General features: G+C 48.9%; 6 protein-coding genes across 6 annotated transcripts; 4 read left to right on the forward strand and 2 right to left on the reverse strand.

Annotated features, from left to right (window-relative positions):
* Positions 1-368: 368 nt before the first annotated feature.
* On the reverse strand, positions 369-1,048 carry N7500_001258 (putative DNA polymerase delta subunit 4; the record flags this gene model as incomplete). The annotated part of the gene is made up of 3 exons (XM_056672404.1): positions 369-509; positions 582-649; positions 709-1,048. The coding sequence occupies 3 exons, from the start codon at positions 1,046-1,048 to the stop codon at positions 369-371; spliced, it is 549 nt and encodes a 182-aa protein (XP_056537977.1).
* A 690-nt stretch (positions 1,049-1,738) lies between these two features.
* Positions 1,739-3,073, forward strand: N7500_001259 (arrestin C-terminal domain-containing protein; the record flags this gene model as incomplete). The annotated part of the gene is made up of 3 exons (XM_056672405.1): positions 1,739-1,816; positions 1,893-2,777; positions 2,831-3,073. 3 exons carry the CDS (start codon positions 1,739-1,741, stop codon positions 3,071-3,073), a joined length of 1,206 nt encoding a protein of 401 aa, XP_056537978.1.
* Positions 3,074-5,647: 2,574 nt separating this feature from the next.
* N7500_001260 (uncharacterized protein) lies at positions 5,648-6,382 on the forward strand (the record flags this gene model as incomplete). Its single annotated transcript, XM_056672406.1, has 2 exons — positions 5,648-5,861; positions 5,958-6,382. 2 exons carry the CDS (start codon positions 5,648-5,650, stop codon positions 6,380-6,382), a joined length of 639 nt encoding a protein of 212 aa, XP_056537979.1.
* A 219-nt stretch (positions 6,383-6,601) lies between these two features.
* N7500_001261 (putative C6 transcription factor) lies at positions 6,602-7,414 on the reverse strand (the record flags this gene model as incomplete). Its single annotated transcript, XM_056672407.1, has 1 exon — positions 6,602-7,414. The coding sequence occupies one exon, from the start codon at positions 7,412-7,414 to the stop codon at positions 6,602-6,604; it is 813 nt and encodes a 270-aa protein (XP_056537980.1).
* Positions 7,415-8,726: 1,312 nt separating this feature from the next.
* Positions 8,727-10,958, forward strand: N7500_001262 (alpha-galactosidase; the record flags this gene model as incomplete). Its single annotated transcript, XM_056672408.1, has 2 exons — positions 8,727-8,751; positions 8,821-10,958. The coding sequence occupies 2 exons, from the start codon at positions 8,727-8,729 to the stop codon at positions 10,956-10,958; spliced, it is 2,163 nt and encodes a 720-aa protein (XP_056537981.1).
* Positions 10,959-11,564: 606 nt separating this feature from the next.
* Positions 11,565-12,815, forward strand: N7500_001263 (tryptophan synthase subunit beta; the record flags this gene model as incomplete). Its single annotated transcript, XM_056672409.1, has 1 exon — positions 11,565-12,815. One exon carries the CDS (start codon positions 11,565-11,567, stop codon positions 12,813-12,815), a length of 1,251 nt encoding a protein of 416 aa, XP_056537982.1.
* Between the last annotated feature and the right edge of the window lie 2 nt (positions 12,816-12,817).

Here is a 12,817-nt window from a genome sequence, read left to right on the forward strand (position 1 = left end):
AGAGATTTCACATGGACGTGAATCTCTAATTTCAGATGAATATAGACATTCTGACCCCGGACCCTACAGATGGCAGCTTAAAATGAGGATCAACGACGCCTCCAGGATCGGGCATTCTCTATCGTATAGACGTATACGGCTTATAAGCGGAAATTACCTGGATTCAATTTGCCTGAGACAATGGAGTCCTGCCTCGGTCGGCTCACATGGAAGTCTCGAAGATTTTGTCTGAAAGTGACAGTTACTCTTCCATTTACAATCTCTTGAAGCCTCGGAATACAGCTTATCCATATGTCATTCGTATCGCATTAATCCCAACGCCCAATCCATGCAAGACTATCAACGCCAATTCAAATCCCGATATATCATCAGGATAGCAATTCATCAATATATGCTCGTTCCTTTGTGTTCTTCCCCTTGAGAAGAACCGCAAGGACTTCGATCGGCGGGTTGAGCTTCAGCTGATTAGCCCGTCTCCAGCGCTTGACTCGAGCAATCCCAACGCAGGGCTAACGAGAAAAAGCCATCATGTTAGACAAATTCCGTATAAAGGAGAATTCTAGGACACCCAGACAACATACCCCATATTGGCTGGAAAGATCAAAATGACGGAGAATTTTTTCCTCTACATCCATGCCTTGCTGGTGGGCTATCGACTTGGAGTTAGCCCCTTGATTCATACTAATACCCCCAACAAGCTCGACTTACCCGTGGGTGCTATGCGAGTCTGCTCTTGCGCCTGCCAGTATCGCCAGATATCCTGCTTGTTCAACTTCAGTGCCCGCTTGTCCTCTTCCGATGGTGGAGCTTGGTGTTCGACTGCAGCCTGCTGTCGTACCGCTAGCTCTGCAACATGGGGCTTGGATGGTTCGTTTGGAGTGACAGATAGCTGCTGAGGCTCCGGGGTGGCAGGTGTAGAATTGTCGGACAATGGAGTTGAATCGAGGGCCTTGGCTTTATGAGATGGTGTGGTGACTGGTTTGGTGACCCGGCCCCCTCCAAAGGACAGTGTCGGCTGCGACCTGGTATTTGTTGCGCGACGAGGCATATTGCTGAATGATGTAGTCAAATGTGTGGATATGTGTAGAAGTTGGGTGGAGCAGGAGGCGATGTCATGGTTGCACTGGCAACCAAACCTTAGACATTTGGGAATTTCGTCCATGGTTCTCATTGGAGCATTGGGATATTTTGATCTATATATTTGATCGCGGCTTACAACAAATATACTGTGTATTAAGATGTATTCTGTTCTATGAATTTATGTGTGATGACGATGATGACATGGACATTGGAAACTGGGCGTCTACGGGTATATTGCTCACGCGATAAGGCATCATTACGTCTAGGGTAGAGATCTGAGACCTATAGGATCCTGCTATATAGGTGATCTATTATATAATAGATCATTTAATATGTCAAATCCAAAAGAGCCCTATAAATCCAGAGGCTCAAGTTAATTGTGGCTGTTGGGGGGGGCTTAGTTCACCTTTCCCCACTACCTTTGGGAAGCTCAGCTCCTTCACTTCTCCCTATCTGGCACATTTGGAACATCTAGACCTTTGCGCACTTCCCGATTTCTCTCAGCCTCCGACCTCAAGGCATCTAAATGTTTACACGCTCTACTCAACCCACTGTCGAACCCTTATGAACTGTGCCAAACGATCCGGTCACTCGCAGATTCCCCACAACTCGACCAACCTCCGCATATCTATGGTGCGACAGGCACGGCTGACTCGAGATGGCCGCCTTTGTGCGCGTATCAGGCCCAGCGAATGGCAATTTTCTGATCGGATACCCTGGGATTTCTGCGACCATGGTAAGCGCTCTGCGATACATGCGACAAGCCGATCTGGCCCCCTGCTCAACGCGGCCCCATTGACTGACCATCCCAGCCACGAATTGAGGGTAAAGTTGAAATCAGACCATGCCTCGGTATTACAGCTCCAGTCAATGTCTCGCTCGTCACTATTTCCCTCGTCCGTCGCGAGACAATTCACCCTTCGGCCGACTCCCTCACAAAGAAGCGCCTGGCTCCGCCGCGAAAAGAGATCACCGACCTGGTCGGCAAGGAGATGCTCCTTTTTCGATGTCCGGCCGGTCGAGAATATGAAGAAGTAATATCGATGGATCTGCCCTTCGTCCTCTTCATTCCATTCGGTCGTGGGGGCCGCGATGCCTCTCGCCGCGTCCCCCCAGCTAGTGTACAGCTCCCGAGTCGCACCGCTGAAACATACTACGAGATGGTGGTGACGGTCCAACAAGGGCAGCAACAACAGCACAAATATACCTTCCCTGTCCCCATCGCGCGTTACGACACACTCTCCACATTCGGCATGTACAATCGTCCAGAGTCGGCGGAGCGCGTGTCAGATCATCTGGTCACATTAGCCATCTCACTACCACGGTGGTCTTACGGTCCTCTCGACCCCGTCAGTGTTTATGTCAAATTGTCACCGAACGAGAGCTGGATGGGCAAGGCGCGCAAAGTGACCATCAGCAAGATCACCATCGGCATCGACGAGGAAATCGTCTACAACCACGAAGGCGATGAGCCCCAGCGCAAAGTCAAAGTTCTAGCCAAAAAAACGGAGAATATCGGCGTTAAACTACCCCAATCGGGCTATTTAACAAACCTGGGGCTGGTATTCCCCGCCAAGGACCTCCGCGACGCAGAAGGTATCTTGCCGAGAAGTAGGACGGCATTTCCTACGTACGGTGTGAGCGGCTTCACAACCACAGCAAGTCTATATAAAATCGAGTACTACCTCACAGTTCGAGTTCGTTCTTCCCTAGCTTCATAGTTTATCTTCTCCAAACTCACACACAGCAGGCCCACTTAACCTCCGCAAGAGACATTACCATTCGACAACCAATCGTGGTCTGCCCTCTCGACCACGCTGGCTGCAAAGAAGAAATGGAGGCGATTGAGCAGGCCGCACGAGATGCTGCCCATGTCAACCCGGACAACCCTATGCTACCTCTTCCGGTAATTGTACGGCCAAGCGACCACAACGCCCTCAGCCATATAGGCGCCGCTATTGTCGGCAACCAGAAGAAACCGTTGATCGACTGATAGGGGGGGGTGATCCAACCTCTTCACGGTGACAATGATGAACTTATTTAATAAATCCCCGTCTTGATACTGGAGCTCAATCCCACAAACGGGGACGGCTGCCGTTACTTTTGATGCCCCGGCGGGTGCGGAGGTTGGAGGCTCTCCTCCGCAACCACGCTATCTCATGACATGTCTTACGATTGCATATATTTTGGAGTTGGTTGCATGGCATTCCTGGAAGGGCGGCTGTTTATTTGTCTCTGGACAGAACGGGGATGGGGTGTTTTGGGCTACCTGTTTAAAGATCTGGGGGAGTCGAGTGTTGCCCTGACCTTTGACTTCTGACCGGTGTCTTCCCACTGCATACGTGTATTTGGTCCTGCTTGGATATTTGGTGATTATGTCCGCACATTGGTTCAGCCATGCATATACCCAATGGTGATACAACTTGTATCCATATGTACCGATCTGTGGATTTAAGAATCCGAAATCATCTATCCTCGTGCCTATGCATATTATCGTTTGGAATGTAACCCCTTCAACCATGCCCAATGAAATATATCGTTTGAATATAATCAGCAGGTCAAATGACAAGTGTATTCCACCCCCTTTGTGACGGACGTACCTCTTGCATTAGACGGACCGTAGGGGTTCCTTTTTGTGATCTTATATATACATGCTTTTATCACTTCTCTTTTCGACCCGAGGTCTTTTCACTCGCTCACTATCTTCGTGTTTATTATATTACATATGTATAGTTGCAGCAGCTTATTTCCCGATTTCTAAAAATCCCATGGCAATGCTTAGCATGTCTGTGTCAACCACCTGGGCTTTGCTTTGCTTTTGGCTTTCCTTCTCAATATCCCGGAGACATTCCTTCAACATCTCAAGTATGGTTTGGTATTGCCTTGAGGAGGATCCAAAGGTCTTAAGGGCATTCTCCAGGCTGTTTGATATCTATCTTTTGGTTATTTTCTGCATTTGGGGGTTGTATTGTGTGATATATACCTTGCGTAGAGTTTCATTATAATCCACGATATTTTGGTTTCTTTCATCCATATGATAGTATCCAGTAACAAATATACTTGGTGTTTTGAAAATCGGTGATTCAGTTGAATATATCAGGGGCACCTATATCATGGATCCAACGATATATATTTGATTGACCGCTCTCGTCACCGCCTAGTTCCATCTATACAACAATCTCAACATCTCTTACAGAGTACATTTATACATATACCGGATGTAAGGTCGCGCGACTTGGCTTTCCTCCGCTTTCTCATGCCCTGCCATTGTTTGAGTCAAGCTGAGTATTCAGTGTGTGGATTGTTTAGATAAGATTTATATGGTGCCTGTGTTATCATTCTAGAAACTCAGGAGCTACCTAGGTAGGTAGAGTTCCGCACTAAAAGAGAAAGTTTAGAGATCCATGGATACTTTAAATGAGCTTAAACACAAGTCCTCACCCCTTCTGTGACTCATGAATACGTGTCTACTAGAACTATATATTATCGATTATACTACAGTGATTGAGAGCCTCGCTGAATATGTACTCTAGACTGGACAAAGGCTTGTTTTTGTGCATTCCGGCGCTTGCTGGGCGACTACCCTAGGTATGATGAATCGCTGATTAATGAGATAGCGTGGCCCTAATTGTTTTGAGAATTCAAACGCAGCCACGATTGCTGTTTTATTGCAAATTGAGGACAACGTTATAGTCGGATGATTTCATTAATTCTGACCCCTCAGCGAAGTTGCATAATTATTCACAAACCCACTTTGGCAGGGAAGTTCTGCAAAGCCTTTGGGGAAGCCTCTCGTTCATCCAATCTCTTCCAGTATGCGAGGAAGTTCTCTCGTCCAGGCAACAACAATCATTCGCATACTTTCATCAACTTCATTTTCATCAAGCCGTACAAGTGAGCATCAGCTGCGGAGAACCTGTCTCCGCATAGCCAGGTCCTTCCCTCCAGTTGGTCATCCAGCATGTTCAAAGCTTGAAGGAGCTGCCGGAAGCGGAGTGAATGCAAATTAATTCCACAATTCCCAATTAAGAAACAGGCCACAAGCAAGATACGCATGTTGTAGGACTATATGGAGTATTTCATTTCCCAATATGAATGAATATGGTAATTTAGAATCTATGGTTTCCTTTGTGCCAACACCCAACTTGGCGCAGTGCCCTAAATAAGACCAGTTAATGGATCAAAGTGTGACAGAGAATGTATACTCAAAAAGTTCAGCCCATTCTTTCTTCAGCGAAGTAGAGAAAAAAACAAGCGGTTGATTTGGTGGGAATCGGGGAGTACATAGTAAATGGACTTAGGACTTGGACTCGGAGTTAGGGAAAAACATCCAACGCCAAGATCGAATTAATCTACCTCAATCCAGATTGGAATCTGACGGTTCCCCGGGAGTAACTAGAGAGTGTGTTTATAGCATAAATGTTCATAAAACCCTTCAACACAAATTACATCGAGTCTGCCTTTTCTCGAATACGCCATGGCTTTTATCACCCGATTTCGTTTATTTACAGTCGCTTTGGGTGGGGGTGCGGTTTACTTACAATGTCTACTATATCCTTGTCGAAATATGGAGTTTACTTGGCAGGCAACTCCTGGCCATTCCAAGTCCTTCCCCTTAAGCGAGCTGAACCCCAAGAATTATCCGATAGATCAGGAAAGCTACAGCCTTCGTATCCCGGCGAAGAACCTTCCACACGGGATTACCGATGAGGAAGTTCTAGCCAGATTCTCCAAGGGCGTTTTCGGGGGCGGATATTCGCTCCTGAGAGGTGGATGGCACCGTTTGCGCAATACTTGATTGACAGTGAAGGTGAGCAATCTGTATTCTGATCATGACTTTGTTCATATACTGACTCAAATGCTGGGGTTGAATATAGTCACTTCGAGCAGTGATCCGGCTCTACCAGGGCATTCTATCTGGAAGTTGGAGTCGCTCTCCAGGAACACTCTTCCGCCATTAGGGAGTACCCTGTTCGGCCTTCTTACTTTATTCGATACCAGCGCTTGCACTGAAGCTCATCGCATATCCGTATTCCCAGAATCACAAGATATCCCTCGACCCAACTTCGCCTTTGCAGAATACGCCGGACGTACAAAGTCCCTCAGCCTTGCTGCGTCACATCGTTTCGAGGTCAACCGGGAGCTCAAAGGCAGCGAGGATGTGATTCAGCTTACTTTCTCCCATGTAAGAAGCAATCCTGCAAACGGTGGAAAACCTCTGCCGGGTTGGTTTATTTGGTTCCATGTCTTGTACTCTAAGCTACTCTTTGCCGACGGGATCAGAGAGCTTCTGCGAAATTAAAAGCGTGAAATCACTAAATCCTGCTCCGTAGACTAGTGACATCGAAATAAACCTTGAAGCTAAGAGCTTTCCCTGTCAAGCCTGACCTCATAAGGGCAAGCAGGTGTAGGAAATTGCTGATTGCCACGAAACGACAGGGAGCTGAGACACTTCGCTTGGAAAATCCGCATCGGCGTAAAATCCGGTACATACAGCTAAATCTATATACTATACTGACAGCTAATAGATCCCTATCTCCTCCAAAGCCCAAGGCACTTCCACACTCGCACCCCCATTCTTATCCTTAACCGGATTGGCAAATTCAACCAAAAACCTCACCATCCACCCATCCATACAGAAACTAGTATCAACCGAGCTCCTACAAGCCCGATGAAAAGCCTGTAATCGCTCCATACAAACATCAAGCGTAGGCCACAGCGCACGCAGTTTTGTCAGAATGACAAAATTCCTCTCGAGCCTTGCCCGCGCTCTCACAACGCTCTCTTCATCCCCGAAGAGCAACGTATGGATCTGCACTGTCGACGCAATGACAAGCACATGTCCGACCATGTTGTACAGAACTGCGCATCCGGGTACTTCCTCGGAGCGGTAGATCATCTCGCAGAGTCGAACGGCGTGCTCTTTGCATTGCTGGGCGTAGAAATGCGTACGTGGTGTATACCCTCGGATGTCTTCATGGAGGAAGCGGTAGAAGAGCATTTGGCCATAGTTATAGTAGCCCAGATAGAGAGTTACGAAGAGGTGGCCTTCGCCTTGGGAGGCATAGGATTGGAGGTTAGAGGGTGTATCGTGCATGTGAGCGGGTAGATTCTTGAGCCAGGTGGAGAGATCTGTGGAGAGAGTCGAGATAGTTGTTGTTATATATTCTTCGGTTAAAGTTGTTGTGGCAGCCTTGGTGTTGAAGTCATTTATTTCTGAGAGAATTCGGTTTAGGAGGACCATTTGAGCTAGGAGTGATGAGGTGCGGTCGGCTGAGATTGATACTGTAAAGCCTTCGGTGCGGGTCATGGCAAGGAAGGCTGCTTCGTTCATTGGAAGGGGAACGTTTGGTTGAGGGGCCATCAATCGTGGGAGTCGAACTCCTGCTGAGGACCAGACGTCTATCATGCAAAGTGTCCACCATACTATGTTGGGTGTTAGAGTGAGAGGTATTTTCAAGTGTTTCCAAACGAACCTCTTATATTTACTTCTTTTTCGACACGACTTGCAGCATCGCAGTTCGGGAGATCAAGGAGTTGGGCAATCCGACATGCAATTGAGTAGTAGATGGTCTCCGAGGCAGGGTTTCTTCCATCTACCACAGCAACGGCGCCGAGCAACACACAAACTTGGATTGTTGTCAAAGAAACATCATTCAAGTTGAGTAATTGCTCGCATCTTTTGGCATAGACTTTTCCTCTTTCTCGGGGATCTATCCCAGCAAAGAAAGAGTGATTTGAAAATCTAACCGAGTTAGATTCAATTTCACTCGGGCCGAATAAAAGAGGCATACCGTGCCGACAATGCGAGTATCCCGTATATTAAATTCTCGGGCGCTTGACCCCGATGTATGTCCTCCATCAGACTTGGTCGATGAAAGAGAGAATGAAATTTATCATGCACATAATCAAAGTACAGCCCCACCAGTTCAGTGCAGAGTTGTTGATCTGGTAAATTGCATTTCTCGGGTAAAGACTCAGTCCCGAGAGATGTTTCTGGTATAGGAGATTCTTTCGGCTCGGAGAGGCGTTTCCGAGTACATACTAGATTCCGGGCAGAGCAATAGACACACGAGCGGCCGGGTGCCGGAATGTCACATTTTCGTCGACGTTCACTTGAGCGAATGAGTACGGGGCCTGTGGGGGAGGATGAAGTACTCACCGGCATATTGAACAGGCTTTTGCTAGTCTCATTCTTCTTGTGGAAGGTCATTTGATCTCGAGATGATGTTAATATAGACTGCGTCGGAATTGAAAAGTCCAAAGCCAATGAGCGACGTTCAAACCCGCCTACGACACGGCGCAGACACGGAGTTTCCCCGGGGTTTCCTCCGCATTTCGACTCCACAGTATAAAACCCCAGCTTAGACATATAAATGAAGTATCGCCGAAGTTTTTGTTGATCGGCAATTCACTTATAGACCAAAGACTGGTAGAAGTCTATTAGGGGGCCTATACTCTTTTTTTGGGGATCTACATCGCCAGTGCCCCTTTGGTGCAACCTCCCTACCGGGCATAAAAAGATATAAAAAGGTACGTCTTTCCCGGATTCTTGAACTTGATATAAGAACACAGCTAAAATGGTCCACTTACAAAGGAGTGTCGTGGCCACAGGTCTAAGTCTCCTTGCATATTCTTCCGCCGTCATGGCCAAGGAATCAAGCGTAAAGCGTGAGTTTGCATTCGTTCTTTTCTAATTCCGAAATCTGATCATAATATACCATATAGCAATTTTGGCAGATGGTACGTTCTTTGCTCTCAATGGAGAAAATGTTTCGTACCGCATCCATGTGGACAACACCACTGGTGATCTTCTGGGAGACCACTTCGGTGGCCCCGTCGGAGATGTTATCCCCTTGGAAACTGTAGGTGAGGTCAATGGCTGGGATAGTCACATCGGACGTGTACGCCGTGAGTTCCCAGACCAAGGCCGAGGGGATTTCCGCATTCCTGCCATTCGCATTCGTCAGTCAGCAGGGTATACTGTGTCTGAATTCCAATACAAATCGCACAAGCTTATTCCAGGCAAGCCTGCTCTGTCTGGGTTGCCAAGCACGTTTGGCACAGAAGAAGATGTTAGCACTTTGGTCATTAGTCTGTACGATAAGTACAGCGACGTGGCTGCCGACCTCTCATACTCAATTTTCCCCAAGCATGATGCCATTGTCCGCAGCGTGAATGTTACGAATCATGGAAAAGAAAATATCACAATCGAGTCTCTGGCCAGTCTGAGTGTGGATTTGCCGTTCGAAGAGTTGGACATGATCAACCTTCGTGGAGATTGGGCAAGAGAAGCGCACCGCGAGAGGAAAAGGATCACGTACGGCATCCAAAGCTTTGGAAGCTCCTCTGGCTACTCTTCTCACCAGCATAATCCTTTCCTAGCCTTGGCGGAGCCCTCCGCCACTGAGTCTCACGGAGAGGTATGGGGATTTTCGCTTGTGTACACGGGTTCATTCTCTGTGAGCGTCGAGAAAGGCTCACAGGGCTTCACACGAGCCCTTCTGGGCTTTAACCCTGGCCAACTCTCGTGGACTCTGCCACCCGGGGAGAGTCTCACCTCCCCGGAGTGTGTCTCGGTATACTCCAAGGATGGCTTAGGTGGAATGTCACGGTCCTTGCATCGCTTGTACCGCAATCATCTCATCAAGAGCAAGTTTGCCACTAGTGATCGTCCTACATTGCTGAACAGTTGGGAAGGACTGGTCTTCGATTACAACCAGAGCACCATCTATGAGCTGGCAAAGGAAGCCGCCGACGTAGGTGCCAAGCTGTTCGTTCTGGACGACGGTTGGTTCGGCAAGGAATATCCACGTCTGTCCGACACAACCGCACTGGGCGACTGGATTGCAAACCCTGACCGGTTCCCCAACGGTCTGGGGCCGCTTGTGAAGAACATCACTGACCTGAAATCCGCGAACTCTTCAACGAACATGCGCTTCGGTCTTTGGTTCGAGCCGGAAATGGTCAGTCCGAACTCGACTTTGTATAACGAGCACCCAGACTGGGCTCTGCACGCAGGACCCTACCCTCGCACCGAAAGACGCAGCCAGCTCGTGCTAAACCTCGCTCTTCCTGAAGTCCAAGACTTCATCATCAAGTCCGTCTCGGACATTCTCAAGAGTGCAGATATCACTTATGTCAAGTGGGATAATAACAGGGGCATTCATGAGATGCCTTCTCCATCCACAAACCACGCCTACATGCTCGGCATGTACCGCGTTTTTGATGAACTGACAACCCAGTTCCCCGATGTTCTCTGGGAGGGTTGTGCCTCGGGCGGCGGTCGTTTCGACCCAGGTGTTCTGCAGTACTTCCCTCAGATCTGGACTTCGGACAACACAGACGCTGTCGATCGTATCTCCATTCAACTGGGTACTTCGCTCGTCTACCCACCCAGCGCAATGGGTGCTCATCTGTCCGAAGTGCCGAACCAACAGACAGGCCGCACAGTCCCCGTAAGCTTCCGCGGACATGTGGCGATGATGGGCGGCTCGTTTGGCTTGGAACTCAATCCGGCTGATATGCCCGCTGAGGAGAAGGCGGCACTGCCCGGGCTCATTGCTCTCGCTGAGAAGGTGAACCCCATTGTCCTGACTGGTGATATGTGGCGGTTGAGCCTTCCAGAGGACTCGAATTGGCCTGCTGTTTTGTTCATCTCCGAGGATGGGCAGAAGGCTGTGTTGTTTGTCTTCCAGCTCTCCCCGAACATTGATCATTCATGGCCGCGTGTCAGATTGCAGGGATTGGATGCGCAGGCTTCCTATAAGATTGACGAGGGTATAGTTTACTCTGGTGGAACGCTGATGAATATTGGTCTGCAATTCCCCTTCAAAGGTGATTATGGCAGTCGAGTTGTGGTGTTGGAAAAGCAATAGAGAGCTGTGGTATATAGGCTAGTCGTGTTTGAGAGGCAGAGGCAGCAGCCATACTCTTTCAAATAATTACATAGGTCAACAATTAAATATAAACAGTCGAATGATGGACATTGTCCCCGGGACCGGCATATGATATTCAAGACATAGGCGAAAGCGAAGATACGACCATAACCTCAGACGTCTCCCAAATGGGTCAAACGGAGAACTGAAACGGCTCATACAAAGGTTCTGGGACTTCGAGCGGATCGGACCGAAAGCGGGTCGGGAGGTCGGGTCGGAGATGACAACGACCCAAAATGGCCCCCGGGGGGTCGTCGGGGGCCGGAGAAGGTACAAGATATACGTAGCCCCATATCTCAGGCTCTTGAGGATTGCTATACAAACTTCTATTTGCACTCGTTTGTCAGGCCTTGCTAGATCTCGTAAGCATTGTCTACTCACAATTGCTCTTGAAGTGGTCAATATAGATCTCAATACTGATACCCCGTCAAGTTCAAGTGTGATTTCCAACGTCCAATTCCGTCCGATAGCGATAGCCTGCACCTGATCAATTCCATCCAATACGAGCTAGTGTTTTCTGGTGCTTTGGGCCGAGGGTTAGCCAAGATGTCCGATATGAGCTCTCAGTTCCAGAGCAGCCCCGACGCTGAAGGATATTTTGGTCGGTTTGGCGGCAACCACTATCCCGAAGAACTTCGGTCTGCACTTTTGGAATTGGCAACCAGCTATGAGGAGCTTCGTCAATCACCGGAATTCAATGACACTCTGAACAAGGTGCGGGTGGGACTTCAAGGGCGGCCGACCCCAATACATTACCTCGAGCATGTTTCAAACCAGGTCGGAGGCGCTCAAATTTTCATCAAAAGGGAAGATTTGAACCACACAGGTGCACACAAGATCAACCACTGTGTTGGATTCGCACTACTCGCCAGACGAATGGGTAAGAAGAAACTTATTGCTGAGACGGGGGCCGGCCAGCATGGCGTCGCACTGGCAACTGCAGCTGCCTATTTTGGACTCGAATGCGAAGTCCACATGGGAGAAGTTGATGTCGGCAAACAGAGCTCGAATGTTGGTAAGATGCAGCTACTCGGCGCGCGGGTGGTGTCAGTAGCGACCGGCCAGTCTGCCCTAAAAGACGCCAGTGATTCAGCATTCAACGCGTACGTCGAACAGCACGAACACGCGCTCTATGCGATTGGCTCGGCTATCGGCCCACACCCATTCCCAATGATTGTTCGAGACTTCCAGGGTGTGGTTGGCCGAGAAGCGCGCGAGCAATTCATTTCCATGAATGGGAACCTGCCCGAGCATGTGGTTGCCTGCGTTGCCGGTGGTTCCAATGCGATGGGGATATACACGGGCTTTCTCCGTGATCCGGCCGTTGTTCTACATGCAGTGGAACCTCTTGGCACATCTAATGAGCGAGGCCAACAAGGCCAACACGCGGCAACGCTATCATATGGAAGACCGGGTACATTGCATGGTGCTCGATCGATTGTGATTCAGCAAGATGACGGTACACCTGCCAGTGTCTCGTCTGTAGCATCGGGGCTTGCATACCCTGGCGTTGGCCCGGAGATAGCGATGCTTCATGAGACCGGTCGGCTATCAATCGCAGGAGTTTCAGATAAGGAAGCTGTCAATGCATTCTTCCAGATGTCAAAATCTGAAGGTATCATTCCTGCACTAGAAAGCGCACATGCATTGGCGTTTGCGATCCGACTGGCGTCGCAGCGCCCTTCATCAGAGCGAATCCTAGTCAATCTCTCGGGGCGCGGCGACAAGGATGTAGATTACGTACTTGAGAACTACAGTGGACATGGGCAGTCAACAGTTCATAATGGCGGCATGTGAGA

Source organism: Penicillium coprophilum, assembly GCF_028826855.1.
Source record: "Penicillium coprophilum strain IBT 35676 chromosome Unknown utg000001l_segment0_segment0, whole genome shotgun sequence".
In the NCBI taxonomy this organism is placed as follows: Eukaryota; Fungi; Ascomycota; class Eurotiomycetes; order Eurotiales; family Aspergillaceae; genus Penicillium; species Penicillium coprophilum.